Raw genomic sequence first — 15,966 nt, 5'->3', positions numbered from 1 at the left:
GCGATCTGAATGCTCCCATTTTGCAATATCAGCCTTCTCTTGGGGAGTTTCCTCACCCTCTTTATTAGGCTTGGGGCGATCAAATCTCAATGATGTGTCCAATTGCATGATCCCTAAGACTAATTTCAGCTTTTCCTCCCACTGTTTGAAATTGTTCCCCATGAGGGGCTTAATTTGACTTAGATTTGACATTATGTTTAGATCTGAAAATTCAAGAGCAAAGAAATAATTTTGATACGATGCGTCACGATTTGATCCTTAATCATAATTCTAAAATCTATCTAAAGGCATGTGTAAAACTATTTGCTCCATTAAATCTTTAGCCAAAACACCATTCAGTAATGAAACACCTTTGGGTGCAATCATTACCTTCAGGCACTCTGGTGTAGTGAATAAAGTACAAACATGTAACTTTTTGTCAATCAACCTTTGGGTCAAATTAACATATCCATAAACTAACGACCAGGCCAGTCAACAGGGGGAGGAGGATCACAAATGGGGATCACTTATGCTGCAAGCCCCCGATGCTTTTCTAGACATCATTAGTCTATGTGTGTTGCAACTTATTAAAATACACTACCATTATGCACTAAATAATTTTAGCAAGTGCTAACCCTCCTTTGGGAAAGCTAACACTCACATCCATTTCTAGCACGTCATTTTAAACTTGTCATGTGCCACCCTGCACTTGTCTCGCACAGAGAGGTTCATTTGCAAACAATCAGTGCTCAACTTGTATAAAATTAATGACACATGTAAATCCTAATTGCCTTTAAATAGATTCTAAAACTATGCCTAAAGCCTATTCTAGGACGTATCCTAAAATGACTACTCGTCCTAATTAGAGTATAGTAACTAATGGGAGCTTTAATTAGAATAAACTAATTTTCATATGTTAACTATATTCATAAAAAATAAAAACTAGGCTTTAGAAACACTTTAATTAGTATTCTCCAAAATATATATTTTTTTAGAAATACTTTATGCTTTTATTTAGATATAATGAAATAATGTTATTCAGAAATATCCAAATAACTTTACGCTTTTATTTAGAGAAAACTAAAACTTTGTGCTTATATTTGGAAATAACCAAATAATCTTATTTATAAATAATTAAATAATCTTATGCTCAAATTAGCTATAAACATGACCAAAATTTAGTTTTTTTATTTTAATTTTATTTTATCCTACCCTTAATTAGTTAAATACTAATTATAGATAATGGCTAAATTCTATAACTAATTAGGCTAATAATTGCATACTTTACTTAACAATTACTTACAGTTATTCCTAAGGTCTGTAACCGGTATAATGATCTAGAGACTAATCAATTTCAGACCCGGAAAACTGAAAAGAGAAAAAAAAAAAACGAACTTCATTGCCCCTAATTCAAATTTTAAAACCCTAAATTGTTGCATAACTTAAAACCTTTTGAACGCAAATTAGGGCACGTTCATATTATTCCAAGAAATCAATAAAGTATGCAAATCAAAATCAAAATCTCAAACAAAACCTCTCCAAGATTGCACAAAGCGCAAAGAATGGCACAATTTGAAATTTAAAAAAAAATGCATAAAAAATTAATTAAAGCGAATTTTATCAAACTAATTGCAACAATTAAATTCGATACAAAATATAAAGCAATTAAAACTTAATAAAGATGGCTTAAGGGTATCATCTAGATCATTAAAACCTTAATTCCTACATAACTTAGCTCTGATACCACGTGTTAGATTTATTTTGTGGGTTTTCCTAATTACTTGAAACCCTAACCAAGATCTACTCCTATGTAAGAAATTAAACTTAATGTACAGCGGAACTTACTTTTCATCTTCGAAAGCCTCTGTATGCTATCAATCCGATAGCTTCCAATGCTTTAGGTTGATAAGCTCCTGGTCTTGACTTGAGTTGTTGGCTCTCGAGTCCTTCTAAGAACTTGCAATCCTCTCTTTCTTTTCTCTAGCTATCCAAAAAATATGACAGAGTATTTCGTCTTCAATGGAGCATACAATTGTGATGCAAGTGCTAGGTCCTCAATTTAGCATAACCATACCCTAAAATTGGCGTAACATGCCAAAATAACCATATATAGCTAAAAAGAACATGCCAAAATAACTATAGCCAAAAATAATTCCAGGTTAGTGCTAAAATTAGTTTACACTAATTTCAGGTAAGTGCCAAAATTATCATATGTATATTAGTTAGACTAATTATCATCGGTCCATTAACAATTATAATTAATCAAATTTATTTCTATACATTTTTGGTTCCAAACCCTAATTGAAATGCGTATAATGTCATTCCTTAATTAATCACTTATTTTGACATTAATATTCGTGACAGAATTAGACATATAATTATAATGCACGCATGTCCAACTTTTTTTTTTTGATAAAAGTGGTATAGAGCACCGATTTCATTAAGAAACGAAACCTACAAAGTTTATCAAACGTGGTACCAAACCGCTGGTACCTGTTACACATCCTATAAACGATACATCAAAGAAAATCACATAGCATACTACAAATTGAAACTATAGAAATAGTTGGCAACACAAAGCCATCAAAAACAGCAACATATACGAAATAACATGGATATCATCTAGCTAAATGTCAGAAACGACCGAATGAACTACCAGTAAGGTATCATCATCAGTCTGATGCTCTAACCCATTTATTCCAGCTACCCTCTCCTCCTGCAATAGAAAATTATCAAAGAAAACAGGCAATTGCATGACATTAGTAGGTAGAACTAAGGATAGTGTAAGAAGAGTACCCCTTCCTTTGGATCTCACCCAAAATTGTGCTAAAGAAATAATTTGAGATCCTATGGATCTAAGAGAAGTATGTATCCCATGAAAACAAAGTTTATTTCTTGTTAACCACATGACCCACAATACTGCCCCTCTTACCAATTCGATCAAATACCTATCTTTAAAAGGAATTAAAGCATCAATAAACCACAATTCCTCCATAGTTGTAATATCAAATGCGAAATTATTATAATCAGCAATCCAATTCCAAATTGTTCTAAAAAAGGGGCATTGCACAAACAAGTGATCTATTGTTTCAGGTGCCCCACAAAACTGACAAGCTACATCTCCTAGCCATCCTCTTTTGCTCAAATTTACTCTGGTAAGTATCTTATCCTGCTTAACAAGCCACAAGAAAATCTTAATTTTAAATGGAATCTTTGCTTTCCAAATAGTATTAAAAGCAACATTTTGGATCCCTCCATACTCAAGCCAACTATAAAAAGAATTTACCGTAAATCTACCATTAGTATTCCATCTCCAACTCAAACTATCCATCGCATCAATATCCAAGTGCACTACCCTCAATTGAGAAACTAAACTATACCATTCATCCCTAAGTTCCCCATTTAGTTGTCTCCTAAAAGCTAAGTTAATAGTCCCAGAATCTAGAACTGAAGCTACAGATATACCAATATTAGTTGCAACTAAAAACAACTGGGGATATAAATCACTTAATGGATATTCGCCCATCCATCTATCTGTCCAAAACAAAACCTCCTTACCATTTCCTACTTTTTTCTGAAACCCCAAATCAACAAATGGTCTTAGTTTGAGAACATTCCTCCAAAAAGCTGACATCCTATAACTATACCCTTGCGACCCATATTTAGCTAGAATAATATACTTCCACATCCCTACAACTGCAGGGTCATTATATCGGTACCACCATTTAGCTAATAGAGCTATATTAATAGTATGCAAGTTTAAAAGACCCAAACCCCCCTGCGACTTACTAGCACAAACTACTGACCATGAAACTAAAGAAATCTTTTTTCTAACTGAACTACCCCCATACCATAAAAACCTTCTCCTAAGTTTGTCAATATGCTTTCTAATTTGAACAGGCATTTTATACAGAGCAATCCAATATAAAGGAATGGCAGAAATTACTGCATTTAGCAATGTTACTCTACCCCCTATAGAAAGTAATTTACTTTTCCATCCCTGTAGTTTTTTCTCAATTTTATCGATTAGGACATGCCAACATTCAACAGGAATAGATTTCCAATGCACAGGTACTCCTAAGTAAGTTATAGGTAATTGACTTATGGTGCAACCAAACCTATCCGCTAATCTCTTACTTTCTAACTCATTTAAGTTCAGTGGTATCATAACACTCTTGTGATAATTAATTTTCAGACCAGTCATATTCTCAAAACCTGACAATAATAATTTAAGAGTTTCGACCATCTTGTCACTTGCTTCCAAAAACAATAAGGTATCATCTGCAAAATGCAGATTCAAGATATCCCCCAACACCTACAAAATTACCCAAACCTTTAAGAAAACCTGCCATTTTAGCTTTTTGTAAAATTTTATGCAAAGCCTCAGCCACTATATCGAATAGAAAGGGAGATAGAGGATCCCCCTGTCGCAATCCTCTCTTGCAACTAAAGTATTCTCCCAAACAACCATTTACACTAATACACGTCCGACTACCTTGCAAAATATCAGAAATCCATCGTCTAAATTTAGACCCAAAACCCCGAGCAAGTAAAGCTTCTTGTAGAAATTCCCAATTTATTAAATCATACGCCTTTTCAAAATCCAACTTAAAAAGGACACCTTTTGTTTTAGAAACTCGAACTTGATGTAATACCTCATTAGCACAAACCACATTATCCAAAATATACCTACCTTTGATAAAAGCAGTTTGAGTATCACTTATTAAAAAATCCATCACTTTTGCTAACCTATCAGCCAACAATTTGGTAATTAGTTTAAAACTGCAATTAATAAGACTAATAGGTCTATAATTAGAAATACAAGGAGCTATCTCCTTCTTAGGTATGAGACAAACATAAGCCATGTTCAATTTTGAAATATCTAGCTCATGAAAATAAAATGATGTAAAAACTTTGTATAAATCAGATTTAATGAAATCCCAACTAGCTTGATAAAAGGCAAATGAAAACCCGTCTGGTCCTGGAGCTTTAGAGGCATTGCAAGCAAAAACAGTTTCCCTAATTTCATCTAAAGAAAACATCTGATCTAAGTCAAAACATTGTGACTCACTCAACTTTTCAGATGCAACCCATAACCCCTCCTGCATAGAGATATCTCTAGTATTACATGTTCCTAACAAGTTTTTATAGAAATTAGTCACATGACTTTTCAAAGCTGCTGGATCACTAATGATTACCCCCTCATGTTCTAAAGTTAGAATAGTATTTTTTCTTCTTCTATTAGAGGCACATATATGAAAGAATTTTGTATTCAAATCACCCTCTAAAAACCATGTCAACCTAGCTCTCTGTTGCCAATAAGATTCCTCTTCACTCATAATTTGCCTAAATTGCACTTGACACTCAGTCCATCTTTCCAATTCAGAATTACTCAAAAGCCTAGTTTCATTATTAAGTTCAAAAGCATCTATTTCCTCAAGTAAGCATGCTTTAACCCTTTTCTTTTCCCCTACTAAATTATAACTCCATCCTCGAATTTTTTGTCGCAACTTCTGGAGTTTAATTCTCCATTGATCTCCTATATTATTTAAAATTACTATCTCAGTCCACCATTGTTCTAACAATTCTATAAATCCTCGTTCACTCAACCAAGATCTATCAAATTTAAAATTATAGATTCTAGTACTACTCACACTACCTACCACCAACAATAAAGGGGAATGATCAGAATAAACCCTAGGAAAAGAAGAAAGATTTGAAGAGCTAAATTTTCTATCCCACTCAACAGAACATAGAAATCGATCAAGAAAAGCTAAAGAAGTTGAGGTATTAGATCTTGCCCATGTATATTTTCTATCACTTAGAGGTAACTCTAAAAGTTGTAAATCAGAAATTAATCTATTAAATTTGGAACTAATCATATGATTATAACTATTCCCCATCCTCTCACTTCGTCGTCTTACCATATTAAAATCACCACCTAATAACCATGCAGGAACTCCTAAATTAGGTAAAGCATTAAGTTCTTGTAAAAATTCAGACCTTTTAGAAGCTATTGTTGGACCATATACAATAGTAAAAAGCCACTCAAAATCATCTATCTTATTTCGAAGGTGCACAGTAATCGAAAATTTACCTAGTAAAACATTTGAAATGACAAATTTATCTTCATTAATCCCTATCAAAATCCCTCCTGCTGATCCAGTGGAAGGAAGGGTGACCCAACGTGTTATATTCCTACTCAAAGCACCTAACATCCTATCTGTAAAAACTGGTTTTTTAGTTTCCTGAATCCCTACTAGATCAATATTATGAGTATTCAAAAGGTCTCTTAGAAATCTACGTTTGACCGGTACACCTAACCCTCGAGCGTTCCAACATAAGATATTTAACATTAAGTTACCTTATTGCCCCCTTCTGGATTATAAGAAATTAAATCTTTCTTCAAAAACACAGAACCTTTTTTATCTTTTGGTAAAGAACCCATAAGCACAGTATCCTCAATAATCGCCTTAAAATTATCCTGAGAAAACCCCCTAATTTTTCTAATGACCTAAAGTCTATCCTCCTCATTCCCATGTATCTTCAAACCCGATTTTTCAAACATATTTAACACATCCAGATCAGAAAAATGCGAAAAAGGAAAGGCTTGAACTAAAGATACAGTACCTGAAGAGGAAGGAGCACTTGGCATATTCTTGTCACCAGCAACAGTACCTCCCCCCTTGGCCTTCTGACCTTTGCCACCAATAGCTGTATGAGGTGGAGGGGCAGCAACTTTCCTCCCTTTAGAGCTAGGTACCATCACCTCTTTGCCCGTAGTCAACCCCTGAGCTTCCTTCCCACCAGTAAGTTTCTCCTGCAATCGAACACTATGTCGTGGCTCAGGCAAAGCTAGTGGCTGCACCACAGCAAGTTGCATAGCAGCCCCATTGCTACTGACATCTCTCGAAGACTCCCCAACCGTCTCTACTGTTCGCTACCCATAAATTCCTTCAGCACCTAAAGCTGAAAACGGGTTACTATCTAAAAGATCCTCATCTTCATCCTCCTCGGTCTCCTTATGTTCAGTCATAACACTTTTACCTTTCCCCGGCACCACCTCGACCTTCTTTCTCTTCACTTCTTCAAATTGTTGTTCACTTATTACTATCCCCCTACCAGACCCCTGTCTCTCGCTAACCTTCCTAACTTTGAGACCCGAATCTTGAGAAAGCTGGCCATCCCTGCCACGCTTCTCTTGCCAATACACCCCTGGTCTAAAGATATTATTGCCACGCCCTTGTTTTCAACCATCGACCTCAAAAGTCAGAAAATAATACCTATGTTGCTGTGCATCCCCCACATAATGTAAAACTCGGGCATCAGGAATACATCTCACATCTGGTACACCCACCTTAAGCCTCAAGACTGTGAAGTCATAATGACCACTGGAACGAGGATCGACATCTATCAAGAATCCACCAAAACTCTCCACTAACCTTCTAAACTCCATTTGTCTCCACAACTTCGGAGGAAAACCCTTGATATTCACCCAAACCTGTACCGGATCACTACCCCCATCATGAGAAAGATGATCAAAAGGAGCAACATGAAACAGAACATCACCTAATACAATTTGCCCTTGTGCGACAACTGTAGCTCTCCACTGCACATTAGGCGTATCGATCAAGAAAAGGTTCTCACTTAACAGTCGAGGCGTCCAAATAAAATCCTTCACCGGATGCTCCTTCATCAGATGAGACTGTATGAAGTCTTTGCCGAATGCCAAATCGTCCTTCAATACAATCCCCTTCTTAATCACTTCATCAAAATCTCTAATTGCTTTATTAGGCAAGAATCTCAGACAAGGCTTCTTGAGAGCCTCCTCCACCACCTCACTCCTAATCATTCTACTTGAATCCCTCAACATAGTAACTCGGCAGTGGTAAGATCGATGACCCAAGCGACCACAACGGAAGCACTTAACTACGTTACGACAGGTGTGGGCGAGATGTCCTGTATCCCCACACTTGAAGCAAATCGGTTTAGATGAGAGAGATGATTGGCGGATCTTAGCAAGTTTGGATTGAAGGGATCGGTGATGTGAAGGTTCTGGAAGCTTGCTCGAAGTGGGGTGAGACGGAGCGATCAAAGCCAATCCCGGTGGTGTGGGGATACTCTTAAGCGGATCAGAAACAGCTGCGGCCAGTCTAGATGGAGACGGCGCACAGCCCAAAACCGCTGCCGTAGACAATGCTCCAGGCACTGCATGTGGAGCCCCACTCGCCTTACAAGAAATAGTCGGATCAGAGACTTGTAAATCGACTGGAGGTGTGATTACTCTAGAAGATTTGGGGATACGAATCCCGGCTGATTCAGATGTGGCCTCAGCATTCTCGTCTAGAGTATTGTGATTCGCGGCCGCCAAACTGGTGGTAAGAGCGACGAGTCGCTGTAGAGAATGAGAAATATCGGAAATCACAGTGGATATCTCCATCTCACCCAGAAAGGGCCAGACGGAAAGGGAGAAAAGCCCAAAAAGGCGGCCTGTTCTTGAAATTCCGATGGAAAGCAAGCCTTGCACTTTATTTTTCTTGGAACGTTTCTTGGAGCTCGCTTTTTCCGTTATGAATCAATGGAAATAGTAATTTTCAGTTACGCATGTCCAACTTAATTTATTGCATTTAGACGTATCTAAATCCAACACTTGTTGCTCACGTATGGCAACTCAAACCAATGGGTTCTGGACGAAGAAGGGTCGTAAAAGGAAAGGTGGAAATTATTAATGCCAATTGGACGGAAAGTAGCACGAGGGAAGAGGAGAAGCCAGGGGGTTTGGCGAGGAAGATTACAAGGAATGGGAATTAAGGCTCTTCACCACGCCTCCAAATCCAACACTTGTTGCTCACGTATGGCAACTCAAACCGATGGGTTCTGGACTAAGAGGTGTTGTAAAAGGAAAGGTGGAAATTATTGATGCCACTGGGACGGAAAGTAGCACGAGGGAAGAGGAGAAGCTAGGGGGTTTAGTGAGGAAGATGACAAGGAATGAGAATTAAGGCTCTTCGCCACACCTTGCAAACTGCCCGAGGAGAAGCTAGGGCGTATAAAGTTCTTCAAGCTGTGTTCTATTGGCCCACGCTCTTTCAAGACGCAAGGAATTATGTGCTTACGTGAAATAAATGTCAAAGCACCGGAAATATATCACGAAGACATGAGATGCCCCTCAACGGAATCTTAGAAGTAGAGCTATTTGATATTTGGAGGATTGACTTCATGGGTCCCTTTCCGAGTTCTTGCAACAAGTACATCCTTGTGGTGGTAGATTACGTATCGAAATGGGTTGAAGCCGTGGCTAGCCCAACCGCCGACTCCGCCGTGGTAAGAAAGTTTTTTAAGAAAATTATATTTCCTAGGTTTGGAGTACCCCGGGTAGTGATTAGCGATGGTGGCTCTCATTTCATCAACCGCAAATTTGACAATCTTCTACTCAAATACGGGGTAAAGCACAAGGTGACCACACCCTACCATCCTCAAAGAGCATCCTACAAAAAGTGGTGAACACATTAAGAAAAGATTGGTGTCTCAAACTAGATGAAGCTCTTTGGGTATACTAGACCGCTTTCAAAACACCCATAAGTATGACTTCTTTCAAACTTGTATATGGAAAGCTGTGTCATTTGCCGGTTGAACTCGAGCACAGAGCCTATTGGAAATGCCAAGCTTTAGAAGGAGAAGACGAAGAAGTGGCATGACAAATGCATATTGAGACGAGATTTTAAGGAAGGACACATGGTTCTATTGTACAACTCAAGACTCTGACTCTTTCTGGAAAAATTAAGATCAAAATGGAATGGCCCGTACAAGGTAAATAGGGTGTTCAACCACGAAGCAATTGAGATTTGGAGCAAATGAACCGGGGCATTTAAGGTGAATGGACAACGCCTCAAACATTTAAATTATGTGACTCCGGTAGGCAAAAAGGAGAGCACTCACCTTGAAGACCCATACACTCATTAATGAGAACGAATCATGTCGAGCTCACAACGTAAAATTGAGCGCTTCTTGGGAGGCAACCCAAGCTTTTTATTGTTTTTCTTTCCTTTTTTCACTTTAATTTTTACTTAGTTCAAATTTAATTCTTTCAAATTTTCCATTAAACTGACCTTGCGAGACTTTCAGGGCGAAAAATAGACAGAATAGCCTAAGTGCGTTCGCACTGACCCAGACAGAAGGTTTGGGCAGCCTGGAAATTGCACTCATTTGCCTAGTGCACCCGAGGTTAGTTTTAAAATTTTCATAATTTTTTGGAAATTTCAGAAATTTGAAATTTTTGGACTCAGTGCGTCCACACTCGAGCCCATATCTCTTCTCTTGAAAGACGACCCTTCCATTTTTCTTCCCGCCTTTTTCATTTTCAAACCTCCAATACCCGGTTCTCTCTTCCCAAAATCGAAAACCCTTCTTCTCCCCTCATTTCTCCCTCTCGTCTCCCTTCTCTACCCACTTTCTTCTTCTCCTCCTCTTTTCTCCCCAAAACCGAAGTTCAACCCTTCTCTCAAGCCGTTCAGGCACTGTTTTGGCAAATCTCATATTTCTTCGGATTTTCTTGAAATTTTTGCGATCTACGATGAGGTTTGATCTCTCCTTACTCTTAGTTTTATTATTTACTAGTTAGATCTGTGAAATGGTACGAAAATTGGTGAAAATGGTTAAAATAGACTTTGAGTGCTCTGCATTATGCTAGACCAAGGGCTGAGAAGAGCGAAGCTCAAAGCAGTAACTAAGCACCTCAGTATTGACCATCCAAGCCACTGAACAATGACCAAGAGATAAGGAAGAACCTTCTCACGTTCCACATAATCCTCGAACCGTCCAGATGGATCTGTCAAAGCACCCTCAATGAGTTGGGACTCACAGCCACGATGCTGATGCTTACCGAGAATCTTGGGCTGTGAGGGTTCCTATGCGATGAGGTCAAAACCTACCAAAACCTCACCATCAAATTCCTCTCCCCCTATGAATTTGACCGGGCCTCGCATTTCATGAGCTTTAACCTTGGGGGATTTCATCATGAACTGCACACCACCGAACTTATGAATGATCTCGGGTTGCCAACCGAGAATGTCGAGTTGATGCACACTGTCCTCTATTTCTTCAATGACATGCCAGAGCATCAATTCCGCATCCTCACCTGCTGTGATGGCTACCTCGGTCGTCAACAGGTCAAGAATGTCCCCCACCCGACAATCAGTTATCTCTAAAGGGTACTTTCTCACACTCTCTTTGCCCGAGGGGAGACCGCATCGGTCTTCAACTTCGGATATATGGTTTATGTGTGCTGCATGCTCCGAAGAATAATAATGAGATGGGCTACATGCCGAATCTCCGGTACAACTTGGCCAAGCATATGGAAAATGTGGCACATAACAGGCAGACGGGCGGTAGAGTTCGCATTGGGGGCACCATCACAAAAATTGTCTGACACTTGCAAATTCCATTCGGGGATGATGAGGTGGAAGGTTACACCTTGGTGGATACCGTTGGGTTGGAAAGAGTAAGGCTCATCAGGTGGGTTGACATTGAAGAGGCTTGGATCAACTTGGGACCGAACAACCTCCGACACCAGTTACCTCTTCAAAACCACCTCATCCCTATGGACTTCAAAACGGTTGGGTATGGATTAGCTACCTATAACTAACCGGTTTCGTCCTAAGGATAAAGAAATTATAGTGTCATAAAATAAAAGCAACAAAATAAATTTTTTTTTGCAAATATTAACATATGAAGTCTGTGACTTTCTAACATAAACTTAATTCAAGATTGGGGGGATTTTTAAAAGAATTTCTATAAATAATAATGCATTTTTTGTAACAAATTTAGATATTCAAAGTTTACAAATTCTAAACCTTTAAGGAAATGAAAGTTAGAGTAATCAAATTATGGGGTGAAGCATGATTAACTAAGGGTTGCACTTTAGATTTGTAGAAAATTTACATTGAGATTTTTAAATTTTGGCAAGATCATACAAATTTTTCAAAAATTTGAGAAATGTATAGTTGATATGGGGTTAAATTAGAGATCGAATTGTAATGTTGCTTGAGGACAAGCAAGGTTCAAGCTTGGAGGAATTTGATAAGCATAAATTATATACACATTCGATCTAGATTTTATCATAAACCAAAACCAAATATCATGTATTTTGAATAAAAAATGATTAGAATACACCTAGAATCAAATTACTGTGTTTGCTTGGCTTTTGATTGCAGGAAACGATGAAAAATGAAGAAAAAGGCTACATGTGCAAACGCACTCAGCACTTAGCCTAATTTCCAGCACCTCAGCACTTCAGAAGAAAAAGTCTGAGCGTAATGCGTCCGCACTCACAGCTAGTGCGGGTCAACCCATCCACACTCAGTACTTAGCCGATTTTTAAAAGATTCAGATTGTTCAGGAATGCAAGACCTGTGCGGACGCACTCAGAGAAATATGTAGAATTTTCAGGAAGTTAAATAAAGAAAGTTGGAGCCAGTGCGACCCAGCCATCCACACTCACCACCGCACTAGACCTGCAGATAGCCAAAATTACATGTTTTGACAGTTTTTTCTATTTCTGGCGCACCAAGGATGCGTTTTAAACAGCTAAATTTAGACATGACAGTCTGGAAAACAATCCAAAGATAGCACTCACTAACCCCACTTTCTAGCCTCTAAATTGGACATGGTCTTTGGCTATAAAAGAGGGGGTTTATTACCATTCAAGGCATCATTCTGATCTCTCTCATCACCCCTTGGTGTATGTCCATTTCTATAAAATACAGCGATAAATCTGCAGCAATTCTCAGAGTTCCAGAGGCTTTTCTAGGAAGGAGAAGAAGAAGATCTATCCAAGATTTCAGCAAGATTGAGGTTTCTAATTTGATAAAGGGTGTAATCATTTCTTTATTCTATTTCTTCTTACTTTTGCCAATTTTTGTAATGGATCTCTCAAAGAGAGAGTAGATCTCTCTCTAGGGATCTAGGTCAATGCATGAACTTGTTTAATTCTATTTATTCGGTTATTTGTTTTTATTATGATTGTTTTATTATTGTGTTAACTACATAGTTGGTATTTGAAATCGATGTAGTCCCGTGTTGGATTCGAAAGAACCAATATTGCTAGGATGAGAGGAGAATACCAAATTATGAATGCAAATACCTTAGGTTTGGATTAGGATCTAACCAATTTGTAATCTAAGCCGGAAGTATAGAAATTAAGGTTAGGGACTTGGTGAAGGACCTAACCGTGAAGTCAAACCCTAATTAGGACATCTCAAATTGAATTGGATATTTGTATGATGGACTTAATCGTGAAGTACCAATATTCGGGGACATGAGAGACTAACAAGAGCTTATGGTCTAGGTAGCTAAGGTGAAGGAACTAACCGTGAAGTCCGAATTACTTAGACACGTTATTATTTCACTAAAGTAAACCTTAATGACATATTAGGTTAGAAACCTCATCAAATTATACATGAATTTAAACAAAACCGAATAGATAGAATTATCGAGGGATTGTAGACCGAATACCCTTAGATCTACTCAACTAAAAAGCAAACCAATCTTTATTTTCTTCGTTTTATTTAATTCTTTGTTTAAAAACTCCTTTCATCGGGTATTGAACCCAAAATTAGGATTGATAGAACAAACCTCTCAATATTCTACTTTATTTGCACTTTACTTTCTTTCATTTTCTTTGTTTTATTTAATTCTTTGTTTAAAAACTCCTTTCTTAGGGTACTGAACTCAAAATTAGAATTGATAGAACAAACCCCCTAATATTCTACTTTATTTGCAATTTATTTTCTTTTATTCTATGAAACTAATTGACAAAGTTTAAGCTAAGTATCTATCATACTCTCTGTGGTTCGACACCCTAAATTCTACATTGATCGGTTGTGCGCTTGCAACAAATATTTATTTAACGTATTAAAGGTAATAAATTTAAAAGCAAAAAATGTATAATTCAAGCACAATTTCGTATCTCTAAAATACTCATCATTACAGTTCTAGTGTATACAGCTAATATTATGCAACCAAGGATTTGAAGTTAATTATTAATTATTTTTCTGAACTTTCTATATATTTATATACTTGGGTATTAAAAAAAATTAAGTGCGTATATATACTAGTCAACAGAAGTTTTTTTTTTTTTTCCTTTGTCTATTAAAGTAAACATGCTCAATTTCAACTGAGTGCATTATTAATTGGATATATATGCATGACTTATTTCAATACAAAATTAAGTCCAAATATTTGGTTTACAATGCAAACATTCCGCTAGCTCGCTATAAATTTCCATCATAATTAAGCACTAAGCAGAAACCAAAAAGCAATAACATCCATATATCCAACCCTCCTAAGAGCACCCCAAAAACTGAACTAAAAGCCAACATGGAGTGTCGTGACATGCTCAATGCTCAAGCAGAGTTATGGAACCTAACCTTCAGTTTTCTCAAATCCATGACTCTAAAATGTGCAATTCAACTCGGTATTCCCACTACAATCCACAACAATGGCCAGCCCATGACACTTCATGAGCTTCATGCAGCGCTTTCACTTCCCATAAACAACAAACCTAATTTGTGGCGCCTTCTGCGCATGCTTACTCATTTAGGTTTCCTAGTTGTTCAGGATACTAGCAACAACAAAGAGGCAGTCTATGACCTTACTCCGATCTCACGCCTTGTTATTAACAAAGCCGACTCATCGAGTTTGTTGCCTTTTCCTTTAGCTATGTTGGGTTTTACTTTAGTTAAACCATCACTTTATTTGGGTGATTGGTTCAAACAAGATAAGATTGACAACTTTCAGATGGGCCATGGTTGCACCATATGGGAACTGACAGGCCAAAGGCCTGAATTTAACGCGCTGTTCAACGATGCAATGACAAGTGATAGTTCCTTTATATCTGATTATATAATCAATGACCATGGTAATGTATTCCAGGGAATATCTTCTTTAGTTGATGTAGGTGGTGGATCTGGATCTGTTGCTATTGCAATAGCTAAGGCTTTTCCAAAAATAGAGTGCATTGTTTTGGATCTGCCTCAAGTAGTAGGCCACCTTCCAACCGATGGTTTAGTAAAATTTGTTTCAGGAGACATGTTTAGCAACATTCCACCTGCTAATGCTGTTTTTCTCAAGGTACAGTAAAAAAAAATCCTGTTAGTATATTTTTCTGTGTTTGTGTGTCTTAATTAATATCAATTACTAGCATACATAAATTTATCATCTTCCATCAATTACAATTTCACTTAGTGGATCCTCCATGATTGGTGCGATGAAGATTGCATAAAGATATTACAACGATGCAAAGAGGCGATTCCTCCAAGAGATGCTGGGGGTAAGGTCATCATTATAGAGATGGTTGTTGGTTCGGTTGGTAGTATGCACCGAGAATCACAGCTGTTATTTGATATTTTAATGATGACGGTAGTGAATGGAAAGGAGCGAGATGAGGCGGAGTGGTGGAACTTATTTAAAGAAGCAGGATTTACTTCTTACAAGATTGTTGCTTCCCTCGGTGTTCGATCAATCATTGAAGTTTATCCTTAAATTTCATGAATTACATCCCAGAATTATGTACTCCTTCGCTTTTAAGTCTATTACTACTGTTGTATCCCTTCTAGTAATTTCATTGTAATAAAAATGTTATTTATGGTTCATTCCTATTTAATATTGTATTATTTTAGATCATCTCCTAACACAAAATTTGATGTAACTTGATATGTTTTTCTGGTCCAGTTTCACTTCTGGGAGTCCAAATATAATGCATCTCCATTTGTAATCATCTTTTTTAACTCCTCTAGTTTTATCTTATAGAATTCCACTGTTACGAAAGAAAATTTGTCGTATAGGGTACAATGAGTGCACCAGTTTATTTTAAAAATTTGTCTCTTGAAGAAATGAGTATACCAGTTGCAAAATTTCAGATGAAAGAGCTTCATACAAACTTCTGAATCGTGTATAGTTTTCATGTTTACTATACAATTTATTACGCAT

The 15,966-nt window shown here is 37.3% G+C and overlaps 1 protein-coding gene across 1 annotated transcript; it reads left to right on the top strand.

The window, feature by feature from the left end:
* Positions 1 to 14,288: 14,288 nt before the first annotated feature.
* LOC144546873 (trans-resveratrol di-O-methyltransferase-like) lies at positions 14,289 to 15,635 on the top strand. The gene is made up of 2 exons (XM_078295459.1): positions 14,289 to 15,108; positions 15,223 to 15,635. Exons 1-2 carry the CDS (start codon positions 14,356 to 14,358, stop codon positions 15,517 to 15,519), a joined length of 1,050 nt encoding a protein of 349 aa, XP_078151585.1. The 5' UTR covers positions 14,289 to 14,355; the 3' UTR covers positions 15,520 to 15,635.
* The last annotated feature ends 331 nt before the right edge of the window (positions 15,636 to 15,966 follow it).

This window comes from Carex rostrata, chromosome 30 (assembly GCF_964058835.1).
Source record: "Carex rostrata chromosome 30, lpCarRost1.2, whole genome shotgun sequence".
NCBI classification, from domain to species: domain Eukaryota; kingdom Viridiplantae; phylum Streptophyta; class Magnoliopsida; order Poales; family Cyperaceae; genus Carex; species Carex rostrata.
Note: the sequence above shows the minus strand (reverse complement) of the source record. Positions and strands in the feature narration are given on the sequence as shown.

What these genes read in the sequence shown, in the direction of transcription:
- LOC144546873 (XM_078295459.1), top strand. Translation starts at nt 14,356, where the DNA reads ATGGAGTGTCGTGACATGCTCAATGCTCAAGCAGAGTTATGGAACCTA. An exon ending in CTAATGCTGTTTTTCTCAAG is followed by an intron (nt 15,109 to 15,222) that starts GTACAGTAAAAA and finishes AATTTCACTTAG; the next exon opens with TGGATCCTCCATGATTGGTG.